This window comes from Antedon mediterranea, chromosome 8 (assembly GCF_964355755.1).
Source record: "Antedon mediterranea chromosome 8, ecAntMedi1.1, whole genome shotgun sequence".
Taxonomy (NCBI): domain Eukaryota; kingdom Metazoa; phylum Echinodermata; class Crinoidea; order Comatulida; family Antedonidae; genus Antedon; species Antedon mediterranea.
The window spans coordinates 1340898-1355670 of NC_092677.1; the positions used below are offsets into that span (position 1 = coordinate 1340898).

A 14773-nucleotide genomic window follows, 5' to 3' on the forward strand; every position below is an offset into this window, starting at 1 on the left:
TTAAAAAATGTAAATTTTGCAAATCTCTATGGCTTTCAAATTATTTATAAAAGTTTTTGACAATACAAATGTTTCTTACACATCTCTTGTTGTATTTAATCTTTAAAAGCTAACGATTACTGTATAAAAATAAATTTCATATTTAAAAAAATCATCAGTTGTTATCCAGAAGATTTAAATATAACACAAATAAATATGAAAATAGAAATGGATAATAATACTCACTTATTGAAACAAGCTATTTTCTTATCTGTACATGAAAAAAAAACACATAATAATAATAATAATAATAATAACAATAATAATAATAATAATAACAAATAGTGATTAAAGACGCTGTGGACTTACATAATCCTACCTGTATGGTATAAATCAATCTAACATGAAAACCACAATATTCCCTGCAAGAAACTTTTCAACAATTGTTGTTATACTAGAGAGGTTTCGCAATCTTACGAATACGATAACGAATACGGATACGTCACGCACACGTATTCGTTTTCGTAAGCCATAAAAAAATCTGTTTCGCATGGCAACGAAATATTGAGGCGCGTCCAAAATATGACTGCGGTAGATTTGAGCGAGGCCGCAGGTACGTGTTGCTTGGTGCTTGCTACTTTAGTAAATTACTTTCAATAAATCTATAATTATATTATAATCATGAATCATTCCTGATTCAAATGCAAAATGTGCAAAATAGATCAAAAACTATACTCGTTTTGTAGTTTTGAATATGACTGGTGATATTCGTCAACACGAATACGCTTTACGAATATGAAATGGGGATCAGCTCAAAAGTTTCACAAATGTATGACGTATCCGTATCGTATTCGTAAGGTTGCGAAACCTCCCTATTATCAAATTTGTTGCTGCCTTTTTTCAAATGTTTGTTTTTATATATCTTTGGCAATAATACGAATCCAGTATTGTTTGATTTTAAGATAATTCAAATAAAAATAATATTGGAGTTTAATGATCTACAGTACCAAACAGTGTGCAGTTGTATAGGTTCTTAAACATGCACAACAATTATATTAACTTTATTTGATTAAATAGAAATACAGTTCTCCATCCAAATCTAGAATAATCTATGATTTATTTTATAAAATTAAGTTAGTAGTATTAGTAATGTTGTAAGATACTATTTCTGTCATATAAAAGTTTTATTTTGGATATTTTATATTCATTAATTCAAGTATTGTAGTGATCTACTAGTATCTACTTACACTGACAAACAAAAATTCCGATAAAAACCAACACCACTGATACTGCAGACACAACCCCACCTATAAAAAGGTATCATTACATAAAAAAATACAATATATTTTCTAAAATAAAAGTCACTCAGCAATGATGTTGAAACAAAATGTTTAAAGTAACAGCTTTCTAAATCAAGAAAATATATAACATGTCAATATGGATAAAAGTACTACAGCTTGACTTAGCTGGCCCTCCCACCTTTCTCCTAACGTCCAAACAATTTGATAATTATTAAAACTTTTGCAGCACTGGATAATCTTCTAACATAGCACCTCGGTTAAGTTTACTTACCAATACCGAAAGTTTTTGTTAATTATTATTTTTCCACACATAAACAAAATAAAAAAGATAATTATATCTATCAAATATTAGTAATAACAAATGTGAAAGGAGATCAAAATAAATATGTAAAGATTAGCCTTGACCACTTGAGCAATTGTGGACATGACAAATAAAGTAAATTTAAAGAAGAAACCAAACAATATGAATAGTAGCGGGTCAATTTTAAAGTTCATAGTAATTGTGGCTAAGATTTAACTGCTTCTGGATTTGTCAAAGGATCTCATACCATTTCAACTAAGAAAATTTAAAATAAATAATAATAAATAATTCATTAATAAATTCATAGGTGTGATTACTTGGTTTTAAAAATATTTTGGGCAATGAGTAAAAGACATTCATAGTTTTGGATCATAAGCATTTTTAAATATCTTTCAATTGAAATATTTATGTTTTGGAGTTTTCCTAAAAAGACTCACCTATTAAACCACCATTTACACCATCATTGGGATCAGTAGGATCAAAAGCTGTAAGTAATACAAAAAAAAATATTTTAAATAATAAACAAACTTAGCAGCAATTATAAACATGAAAATTAAATTCTACAGTATATTAAAACCAGGTAACAAACTGTTTAAGTTTGACATTACTGTACAGTACGTACATTCACAAGTTTGTTTACACATTATACTTATTTCCAAGATGGACTGAGCAAAATGAGGCCAAGTATTTTTTTGCAACCTAGAAGGGTTTTAAACTTTTAAAAATTTTGCAGCTAATACTAAACATTACAAGCATACAATATAAAAAATATAATGTGTTTGAAGCATTTATATATGTAGTATAGTGTTACATAATATAGAATATGTTTATTAGGTAAAAATAAACAGTATATTATAATTATTGAATATAGAATTGTATGACTAATATTTTTCAAACCTTTTTATTTAGTACATTACTTTCAAGTTTTGTCATTGAATGACAAAAGCTATAATAAAAATGGTGATAATAGCATTGATTGTTGTTAGCATAGCTTCTGTATCTAATGTACAGTGTATTATTACAGTATTATTTATAGGGTTAGTGACTTTTACAGTATGTTTTTTATTTGAAATTGTTGTTAATGTTAATAACCATGGAGGAAAAGTTAGTTTAGCAATTGGATTAACAATTATTTGATGAAATTTTCTTGAGTAAGTACTCAAATTAACTAATTAGATGACCATAATATATTACAGCCATAGCTTTTCAATAATTTTTATAATTTTGTCAATATGAACTTTTAAGATAATCCCTGACAGCAATCAATTCCTAGACTTCAATGATAATCAACATTTTAAAATGGCCGGGAATTTCCCTTTTCTAAAAATTATACAGGAAGGATCTTGCTGTGGTAACACTAGCTTAAACCAATATAATTAAGTAAATTAACAATATAAAATAATACTAATTTCTACAAATCAACATAACAAATTAAAAATAATAATTGATCACACAATTTCCAATAGAAATGAATACAGACAAATTGTACAAAAAGAATACAAGTGGCAACATTTTTAATAATGTTTAAATTAAAATTAGACATTATGTTAGCAATACAATAAATGTGTATAAGCTGACAAATTTAGTTGGGTATGGTATGATGGACATCCATAGTTTTTAAGATACTGTATACAAATGACTTAATTATTATCTGAATTAAAATTGAAATACATTCTCACTCATTTCACAATACAAAAATGAATGTATAATGACAACAATTTAATGAAAAAATATAAATTGATATTTAAATTAACTTGTATACTGTGTCTACAGTATACTATCACAATAAAACCACCACAAATCCCAAAATGCCAAGATATTTTGTTTCATTTTTTAGCAACATACATGGGATCATAACACAATTCTGGCTTTGGAACAGGGGAGTTAACTGTATAATAGAAAAACAGGTTAGAAAGTGAGCCCTGATTTTTACACCATAGAAATCATATTGAAATTTACAACACCAGTATTTTGAATAAAAAGCAAGTAAAATGAATAAAGAGATGTACCTGTACAAAAACAATTCATGTCAATGAATTTGAATTTATATAAATTATGCTGTATGAAATAGAATACAGAGTGATATCAACTGATTGGAAACTACTATATCACAAAGTGTAATCTAAATCTAAAATAGGCCTACTAAATTATTACTATTGAATACTAAATAAACTAGTGCTGAACTAAAGCTGAATTCAAACTTGTTGTGAAATAGTGAAAACTACAGTATATTAAATGAATATATAATAAATGGCGAAGGAAAATTAGGTGTAATTTGGGCTAATTACAACCAGTGTCTGAAGGTACTGTAGCTACTGTAATCAGATTGGTTAAAAGTAGCTATACCTTTTTCTAAGCTAGCGAAAATATCATCATTAGTTTAAAATTAGAAAATGAAGCAATGGTAAATTAAGTTGAAAGTGGGAATTTGGGCCATCATAATAAAATATATATTCTAGTTCTTTTATTTACAAAAATACATATAAATATACAGATTCATAAAATTGGCCATAGCAATGTAATTTGAAAAAAATTAAAATAAAGAATTTATACATCAAACAATACCATTTTGAACAACAATTTATGCAAAACATATAGAATAGCTCTTTAACATGAACATTTTAAGTGAAATTGCATGGGATTTGTATGAGAGAAAATGTATACAATTTGTTGCAAGCATCATTTATAACAGCAAATTATCTAAGGGACGGTGCCAAATTGGGAAGTTGACGAGTGGCCTCCCTCAAGGGCTATTACTGTATGGCGCCGCCCCTGTTATTAAAGAACATACCTAAAGTGGTAGACAATGTCATTGCAGTTACTACACTCTCGGTTAGTGTTATATCCTCTGTGATACAAATTAAATATTAATCCATTTAAATTTGATATAATTCATTAAACACAATAATAATTTATAAAACCAACATACTGTATAGGGAATTACAGTATGTTTGGTCAAAAATCAAGTACCAGTACCAACTAAACCAAAGTAAATGTAAAATGTATGCTAGCCTTGTGTTTAATATGAAAGCAAAACCTTCTACTAAGCTTCTAATGAAAACGGTGTACATAAATCTAAGATATAAAATATTAAGTCCAGAATTGCACAAAGATAATAACACAAACTTGTACCACAAATGACTCAACATTATCCATAATACTTGTCCATAGCATACAATAGAATCTATTGAACACAAGTGTTGGTACAGAGGTTAATTGTCAAAGCTTTATTACTAGCTATATGGTAGAAATCCGGCTATGGTATACACTCACTATTCATCAATAACTAATGACTGAGAATTAAAGGTTCAGAATATTTTTAAAGTTGATTTGGAGTGTGTAGGGAGCTAACAGAAGATTAATATAAACAAATTACAAGCTACAGTAAGTAATACTACAGTATTTCAACTTGAGGATATAAATGTTATCATGTTAAATTGTTGGGTACTGTAATTAACAGGAACTGTTCACACATTATTTTTAACGGGACTTAAAAATATCAAATAAAAAGTATGCATGGTATTATTTTACCATTTCGGTTTGGGGTGGTGGAGAAATTAAAACATTTTTAACATTTTAACTTTCAATTGAAAAAAATGGAATACAACTGGTGCACAATTAACCAAAACATTAATTTCTATTTTTCAATGGTTTTGCTATGGTTAATAATTTAACCCATGTCATCATAGTTCAATAATATATAATTAGTATATAATTATAAATTAGTGTTCAATAATTAAGTTCTAAATCAGCGGAGAAGGTTCCCAAGATAATGTACTGTACAAATGTACAAAGAAAGTGAGTAATATAAGCATGATAGCATATTAAAATACAGGAGCAGGGGGTGCAAGGGGTAGGCAGCAATGTTAAGGAGGTATATGTAGTCGATTGGGTGTCTGTATGTTTTCAATATTTTTATTTTTTCACACTCATGTTGTGAGCTAAATCCCCTATCTGCCCCTGTATTCAATTATGCGTGGTACTAGTACTACTATACTTGAATGTGCCATTTATACTATACAAAAATAGCCAATTACACATTACTACTTACTTGGTGTTGACATTTGTTCTGTAGTAGGGGCTGAAAACCAAATTTATTATTACTTTTATATTAGTTCTCATAACTTGTCTACTGTAGAATTTAGAATAGAATTTGTAAGTAAAGGCAGTACTAGCATATGAATACAAATATACATGCATACAGGCCCGTATGCAACATTTATAATGGGGGGGTGCGAGCGAAGCGAGCAACAATGGCCGCGGCAAAATTTGCGTTATTTGACGTTCTAAAGATTGATTTAAGACTCTTTGTTGTGGCTTGGGCTAGTTGAACGATGGACACCAGAACTTAACGCTTTCATGATGTTTAAAGGCCAACTCAGACAGCTTCCTTCCGGCGCCGTATTCGATAGTGTCTGTATTTCCAGACACGTCTTTACCACCGACGGTTAAGTTGTCTGTATTTCCAGCAAATTTTCGCGTACATGAAGCGCTAATTTTAGCTATTGCTTGTCGTCACATGATCGACTGCGCATGTTTTACATCGAGTTTGTAGTCAGTTCAGATTCCGTAATTTAATTACCGGTATTTTTTCATTTTATATTAACATATTTTTGTTTGTATACCATTGATAATGTAAATTTTGTATATATATAATGATATTGTCTTTAGTTAAACAAGACAAGAAAAAATACCAACCGAGGAAATAGTGGACCTTTTGGGACTTGGGAGGTGCGTCTGCACCCAACGCACCCCCCCTGGCCTGGCATAAAATATACTGCCATGCTTTCTATTTTGTTTTATTTTTGCAAAACCCCTCCCTCCCTTTACCACTTTATTTAATAATATTTATTCAGCAATTTTCATTGCAAATCAAGATCAACATCACAATCAATTGAATTTCTAACAAAATTAAAATCAGCGTGTCAATAACACTGATTTATATATATATATCCCAATTTTGACAGCAACACACTTAAAATAAATTGGTTCATTTTTTTTAAAACAGAACTAATTTCTTTAAATCTCTTAAAAAATTATTTGACCTCTATCATTATAAAAATTTTTGTGTAAAAATCACAATATGATTTCAATGGTTTCAAAATACATCTCACAATAAATATATTACTTTTTTTCGACCACAGAGAAATGATAAGAAAAAAATAAAAAACAAAAGTAGCTAGAAATAAAAGTTTTAAATACTTAATAACACTCAATAATAATTTGAAACAAAAATAATGATCAGAGCCCTTCATTTAAAAGGACACTGACACTTTTCCTGAGAGCAAAAAACAAAATTGAGGAAAGATATTGAATTATTTCCTCTTATTTATTTAAATGAAGGTTTGAATAATATATCCATGTTAAAGCTACAGGTACAAAATAAATTTTACTTACAACCTACTGAGAGTTCGAGAGGATTACTATGTTTTCCTTCTTCTCCACTGTAAGCAGCATTCTCTGCTACACAACGATAACTTCCTGCATCCATTTGATCAACTTTATTAATAATTAATATTGAATCAGAAGATGGATATTTTTCTCCATCAGAATCATCAATTTCAACATCATTTTGTGTCCATCTGACAGTAATTGATGTTGGTTTACCGATAAGATTAGTACATGTGAATTTTGCGGTGTCATTTATCATGACAGATAATGTGTCCGACTTCAAAACGGGGGTGTCCAGATCTGTAATATAGTAACATAATATTAAATAGTTAGCTTTCGCATCAAGACGGTAAGCGAAAGGGGATGGTAAACAAATGGTAATTCATACAAATATTAATCAGCACATGTGTATAAAAGCCCAGTATACTACCGTATATTTCGGTGTATAAGTCGCACTTTTGACACGCAAATTTGACCTCTAAATTAAGGGTGCGTCTTATACACCGAACATAAATGCCTCACCACACAGATTGTACATATCGTCACCTCGTTGGCTAGGCCTGAGTAGGCTAGCGTAGGCCTAGCTTCAGTGTACTACAGTAACATAACGGCAACCTGCTTCTGCCTAGTTTTCAAGGCATTTTAGCGTGATGTTATACTAAATATGATGAAAAGATTTGTTCATTATGGAGCTGTTTTAGGCGCTCCGATAAAATTTCATTTGTAAACGTTTTGTTTGTTTTATCTTTATACTGGGTGACCTCTTCAGTCAAAGACTGATCTCCCAGAGGGCCCAGTTGGTGATCAGTGGCTGTGATGTACTAGTACACCGGGGTAACCCCCTACTCGTCTCGAAAGATGTACTAGGTTCTTTAAAGTGCACACGAGCAAGTTGTGTACACTGGACCTACGGTTTATAGTCCTTATCCGAGAAGACTCGTTCTACCACCAGAACCATGGAGTGAGTGAGCCTCGAACCCCTGCCGATGTTATGGCTACGTGATTACGGTTCCACTGTCTTAACCGCTCGGCCACTCACTCACTTAAACGTTTACGATTGGAATAGGCCTAGTATTTATTTATAGTTATACGCACGATCGCCGACCGCCGTACCCCCAGCGCAAGCCCTTCTTGGCGGCGGCCACATGGTGTACGGTATTCGACTAGTATATTCTCCCTCTCGAAATGATCGAGCGAGGCTAGCCCACACACGTGCGTGTTACACACAGTCATGCACTCGATGTTGCGGGTGCAAAACTCATGAATAACAAGTTAGAAAGAACTTGTTGAGAAAAAACCTAAATAAAGGACGCCGTTGTAGATATAACAAAATATATTATTACAATAATATTGATTACAATTTAAAAAAACATTGTTTTGATGAAATATAATGTGCGTCTTATACATCAACGATATAAAAAATACCGATATTTTACTCTCAGTTAGGGGGTGCGTCTTATACACAGGTGCGACTTATACACCGAAATATACGGTATGTTTATTTGACAAATTAGATGTTGAAGGCGTTTCTCTCAAATTTGAACTTCATTCTAACACGTTGCCCTTGGATAGAAGAATATCTAGTTGGTGTGAAGAAATAAATGGTATTGTACTCTTTACAATAATTATCAAGAGCAAACTGTACCTCATTTATGTTTTCATCATGTACTGCTCTCTCTAACACAAGGGTAGAAGAGTTAAACAAACTGAAACATACATTTCATAATAATATCTGGAGTGATTTTTCAAACACATCAATTGTAATGTTATGTTTTAGGGTCATCAACTATTTCCCTACTCAAGGAAGTAGAACTGATTTTTTATTGAAATTGAAATTGAAATTGAAATATATATTTATACTGGGTAACCTCTTCAGTCAAAGACTGGTCTCCCAGAGGGCCCAGTTGGTGATCAGTGGCTTTTGTAAACTTACACTAAGAGGGCTTTGAAAATACGAGCCGAAATTAAACATTTCCAATCTATAGTTTAAATCTGTATTACTGAGTAAATGCTCTCATGTATTCTGTATGATATACTTGTTTACTTTAATTGTACATCTGAAGTATAATTTTAGATTTTTATTGTTAGTACTGTTTTACTTATTGTATTGTTAATATTTTCGGGGTAATGTTTCCACTTTTACAATGTATGTGTATATTTTTATAGATTTATTTTAATGTTGTTGTTTTGTTTACACAAAGCACCTATTATCATAGAGTGCCACCGATAAAAAGGTGCAAGTTCAAATAAATATTATTATTATCGCGACTGTATTTGGTCCATTTAACATTTGGTCTGATAGACAGAGCAACAACAAAAAATGGCTAGTCTTCATCCTCACAAGCCTTTTTAAAAGTTCTGATTAGGTTCAACCTTTTGAACTGCTAGCCTGGCAATAGCAGAACTTCTCAAACATCCACCATGACAACGTGTCAGGAAATAAGCGTCATGCTCAGTTTATTACCGTTCCCTTCGTTTACTGTCCTGATTCGAAAACTCCCCATAATATCTTAAATTCAACAGATGGCTGACTAACTGTATCTTTGACTTTTTTTAAATAATAGTGATTATTTTAACTACAGATATGGACACATTTATTCATACTTACATTGAACAGTAAGATTTCCATTGTTTTTACCAGATAAAGTAGCTAAATCAACAATTCTACATAGATAGTATCCATCATCAGACAACACTGTGTTTGCAATGGTGAGAGTAGTTACACCAGTTTGTGTGGTGTCAGCTGTATATCTACCATTTTGATTTGTATTTGCAGTATTAACAAGGATATCTAACTGATCTCCATCTGAATTACTATTGTACCATTGAGCAGCATTAAATGTTGAACCACTGAGTGTATAACTACAGGTGATAACAGCATCTTCACCTATTTTAACATTAGCATCTTGTACATTGACAACAGGTTCAGTTTGACCATTTATAACTATATACACAAAAAAATAAATGTACATAAAAAAAATCCATTGCTCCTGTACAAACAATAAAAAATAAACTTACTGTATGCTTTCAAACTGTAATCACGAGTATGCCTTACTTTTTAAATTTAAGAGGCGAACAATTTATTGCACACCAAGTACATGGACCTGTTGGCAGTGTAATACTTCCATGTTTGCTATCCATGTTTTTTCTTTTTTAAATTGGCATACATACATATTTGGTTACAGTAATATACAATAATGTTGTGCATTTAATATATTATAACTTTGTGCATTATAAATACATTGTTTTGATCAGTTATAAAACAACAAAAAATGTGTTTTATATCGATTATTATTTAGAAGTATAGTTAGCATTTATAGGAAGCATTTATTAATACAAAATTTACCATGGAAAGTAGCAACAGCAAACAAATTAATGAGTACACAATTTCTTGTAATCATCTTGCATCAACCTACTAAAAGTAAAATTTTGATTAATGACTATAAATAAAATATGAATGTATTTATTATTTTTATCAATTGTTCACACAATATTCATCAATACAATAAAATAGAATACTAAATTGATAAAATAGACTCTATTTTATCAAAACCTTGAATCTCCACAAAACATTGTATATAGGATGACGTTTTTTGGTAAGTGTACAATGATTTGGAAAAATGCCACAGATTCGAGTAAATCGGTATGATGGTGAATAAAAAAAAAAAAATTGTCCGAGAATCAAACTTGATCAAACCAACAAAATCACGAGATTCAGGGCCGCCACACCACACTAATATGCCAACCAATCAGTTGATCAAATTCGTGTTAAACTTTGTATACGAGTTTAGCTTAGGTTTGTGATAAGGTAAAGAATTCCATGTTTTTATGATACGTAGCTCTAATAAACGTATTAAACCAAGATTTATACAGCTTAAAAGGATGACCCCTGTGTAAATGGCCAGCAACATTTTGGAAAGTGAAAAAAATAAGAAACAAACATTTTCGAGACCATGAACAATCTTTTTCAAGATTCAATAATGTCACCTCTACTACGTCTAGCTTCGAGTGACAATAGACCCAACCTAGAAAGCCGTTCCTGTGCAGAAAGATTTTTGAATCCTGGTACTACTACTAACTTTGTTTTTGGACCTTCTCAAGTTTAATAATATCCTTCTTCAAATGCAGAGACCGCTGTGCATATATTAAAACTAAATTTTAAGAAAAACTGAAGCCATAAGAATAAAAACAAAACACACAGATAATTAATTTTGATAATGAAATATAATTTATAAATCACTTTCCTACATTCAAGTTAATAATAATACAGACTTTAAATAACTCTAAAAAAAGTATAGACATCCCTACAACTGATTTATTAGTTAGAGGCTAGGCATATAGTATGCCTACGTACTAGACTATCTACATAGGCCTAGTGCTCGTACTAGCTTTAGAGGCTAGGCCTAATAGGCCCCTAGTAGGCCTACTTAGTACTAGAGTAGGCTAAGTGTTAGTCTTGGGATAACCTAGGCCTAGGTAGGCCTAGGGCCTAGCTAGGCCTACATAGTAGGCTAGATTAGATAGACGAAAGGTTTGAAGTAGGCGATGTTTACGTACGGATTTACGATATGAAAATGTCTCGATAAGAGAAAAAGGCATATAAGACCAAACCACCAAAAATTACAAAAATAACGTGATGACTAAAATGCTGCCCTAATGATGTGTGTATGATCGATAAAAGACCAAACCCATTTTGTATGGCGCGCCTACAGAGAAAAAATATCATTAACTATAAAATAATAAATATTGACATGATGACACTCAACATCAAGATATTTGACATGATACAGATGGCGCTAGTTCCGTTTCGCACCTGTCGTTTATTTCGACTCAAAATTGGTTGAGTAACTTTATCGTGAGTACCACACCTTAGAATTAGGCCTCAAAAATACTTTTACGAAGGAGATCACACAAAAAGTAAAAAATAATCCTTTAAATTGATGAATTTACAGACGTGTTTCTCGCACATCGGTTCGTGAATTTTGCATACTCCATGTTCAATGTTGTTGTTTATATGGAGTGCCAAAAGAGCAATCATAATAGAGGGCTAAAAGCTCAGTAAATTGCGTATACTTAATGCATTTATTGGTGAAAATTACGTTCAATTTTATCATATTTTGTCAATGTCAATGCAACAAAAATAATACTGTTGATACTGTACATGGTTTTTGCAGGGCAGGAACTTTTAGGAATGAAATTCGACAAATTCATCATCATATTACATGTACTGTAGGGGTATACCTGATCTAAATAATATTCCTCTTAGTCTTAGTCTTACTCTTAGGCCTAGTGTTGCTATTTGAAAACAGCAAATTATTAGCAGTAAAATGTTACAGCATTTTTATTGACAAAATAATTATATTAAAATTAAACGTACGTGTATTTCAATAATAAATGCATCAAAAGAAGACGCATTCCACTGAGTTTTTAACCATCTATTGTTGTTGCTCTTCTGGCGCTCCATAGAAACGAAAATATTGAACTTCGAGTAGGCCTATGCTAAATTCGCGAACGGTATGCGAGAAACATGTCTGTAAAATCATCAATTTAAAGGGTTTATTTGTTACTTTTTATGTGATTCTTCTTCATAAAAGTACTTATGAGGCCCAATTTTAAGGTGTGGTATTCACAATAAGTTGCTTAACAATTTGGAGTCAAAAGGAAGTCGAAATAAAAACAGGTGCAAAACGGAACTAGCGCCATACAGATTACTAAAAATTTACAATAACTAGATGGTACGCTCGCTTCGCTCGCGTACCATCTAGTTCGTGCCCACAGATGGTTCTCGAATACATAGTAATTTCAGCGTAAAAAAACTGGCGATTTCAAATGTACGTACGGCAGGACTATAAAACATTGTCTTTTACAGAAACAAATAAATAGACACAATGATTTATGTAGTCAACCAAAATTAGCACCTAGAAACTTGTCACAAATGAGTCCAAATTTGTTATTTGGACTCATTTAAACAAACCCAATTTTGTATCTATTAGAGTTTAGGGTTTTGTATCTAACATTAGAGTTGAGCGTTGGGGATGAGGATAGATACAAAGAGGAACAATTTTTTAATATATTCTTTATATTAAATGGTTCTTTAATATATTTCTTTATTATCCACTCTCAGTAACGAAATATTTTTTTATAGGCCTATAAATAATATACCACTAAATAGAGTAAAACATTTCCGATTTAATACCTTATTAAAACTGTCACTGTCTTATGGTCGATTGAAATAGTAAAGTACATTTAAAGACCACTAATACGTTTATATTTTTGTAATTATTAATTAATACAAACGTTGAGAAACAACTGACAGTAATAAAGTATTATATTATTATGTGTTTAATCTAAAAGTAGGGGCTACCCACACTCACAGTGATAAAGTTTATTAGTATATTTGTTTATATTATATTTAACAGTACCAACACACTTTTGATTCAAATGGCGATCAAAAGTGGTTAATACCTATTTGCAGTATTGTATAGCATTACAATACTATTTCTGTTTATTCTCCAAGGGTCTATAAATTTACCTACTTGTGTTAAACCATGGAGGTATGCAAGTATGGTTAAACCAAATAATTTGGAATGTTCCATTCATCGCAAATCAATACATTTGTATAAACGTATATTAAATCTATCAAAATAGTATTTTTTAAAGAAAATCGGCCTGTCTTCAACATTATGATACTCTACTCGAGCTGTTCAACCGGTTTTCAGCTATTAAAAGCAATTATCGTAGGAGGAGATAGGAAAATGCGAAGTATCCTCGTATTATTGTGTACAGGTATTTTTCATGAGGACATCCATTAGACAGTGTATACCACGATCGGAAAACACCCCTATTTGGGGCAAATGGTTGAACCTAAATTCGTTTTAATCGTCAATAACTAATTATCTAACTAAATTTAATTAGTAAACAGGGTTACATCAGGTGGTTAAAATCAGTACCGAGATTATAACCAACTTTATATACCATCGAGTACACATTCTAGAAATAACGCGCGATTTACCGAATTTTGCCCTTACGTAAATTTATATATAGATATAAAGAAGCAATACCAAATATGGTAGGCCTAAATAGAAAAATAATGTAACTAACGATATTATTTTTTAAGACTTCAGCTCATCTCCCTCCACGGCCATTCTTGCGAACTGAAACTAATGCACGGTACTACAAACTACATATTCGCAATAATGATGGTTAAATTGTTACAGTGACAATCATTTGACAGGGCCTTCTAAATCATCTAGTACGAACTCGAATTTTACGGTATTTTAAATAAGATTCAGAATAAGATTCACTATCTCTCTGGTATAAGATCTGAATCTGAAATTGGCTTTGAATATATGTGTTTACCAAGACCCCTTTTACCTTTATCAATTGCATCCATCTTCTGAAAAATCAAACGTCAGAATGTTCCAAATATTCTTTTTTTATTTGTCGCCCTCTTTTCAATTTATATTAACTATCAGTATAGTCAAAGATCGATCTTTGCTATACTGTATAGTTCAATCTTTTGCCATCGATTCATTTTAATTAATTTAATACAGTTGACTGTAGTATATGCACGCGCACATATATATATAATCACGATGATTAACCTATTTGATTAACAAAATAATTAACGAAAGTTTATTGTGCTTATTGATATAATGTTAACGTTAAAATAAGAAAGGAGGAGTGTAGTATATGCACGCGCACATATATATATGCGTACTGCGCATATGGTCTGACGAGGTTAGCCTACAAAACGTTCTATACTATTGTTCATGACTACTAGTTGGTTTCATTAAATACG

At 31.2% G+C, this 14773-nt stretch overlaps 1 protein-coding gene across 3 annotated transcripts; it reads right to left on the reverse strand.

Annotated features, from left to right (window-relative positions):
- Positions 1-180: 180 nt before the first annotated feature.
- Positions 181-11640, reverse strand: LOC140057348 (cell adhesion molecule CEACAM1-like). Of its 3 annotated transcripts, none has more exons than XM_072102975.1 (8): positions 11530-11640; positions 10319-10384; positions 9581-9916; positions 6979-7272; positions 5633-5662; positions 2019-2066; positions 1227-1286; positions 181-250 (listed from the first exon to the last, which is right to left on the reverse strand). In XM_072102975.1, the coding sequence occupies exons 2-8, from the start codon at positions 10371-10373 to the stop codon at positions 222-224; spliced, it is 852 nt and encodes a 283-aa protein (XP_071959076.1). In that variant the 5' UTR covers positions 10374-10384; positions 11530-11640; the 3' UTR covers positions 181-221. The 3 variants fall into 3 exon arrangements, with proteins under 3 accessions (XP_071959076.1, XP_071959074.1, XP_071959077.1); XM_072102973.1 differs by having other exon boundaries at positions 10319-10387; positions 11530-11636; XM_072102976.1 differs by lacking the exon at positions 5633-5662 and having other exon boundaries at positions 10319-10387; positions 11530-11636.
- Between the last annotated feature and the right edge of the window lie 3133 nt (positions 11641-14773).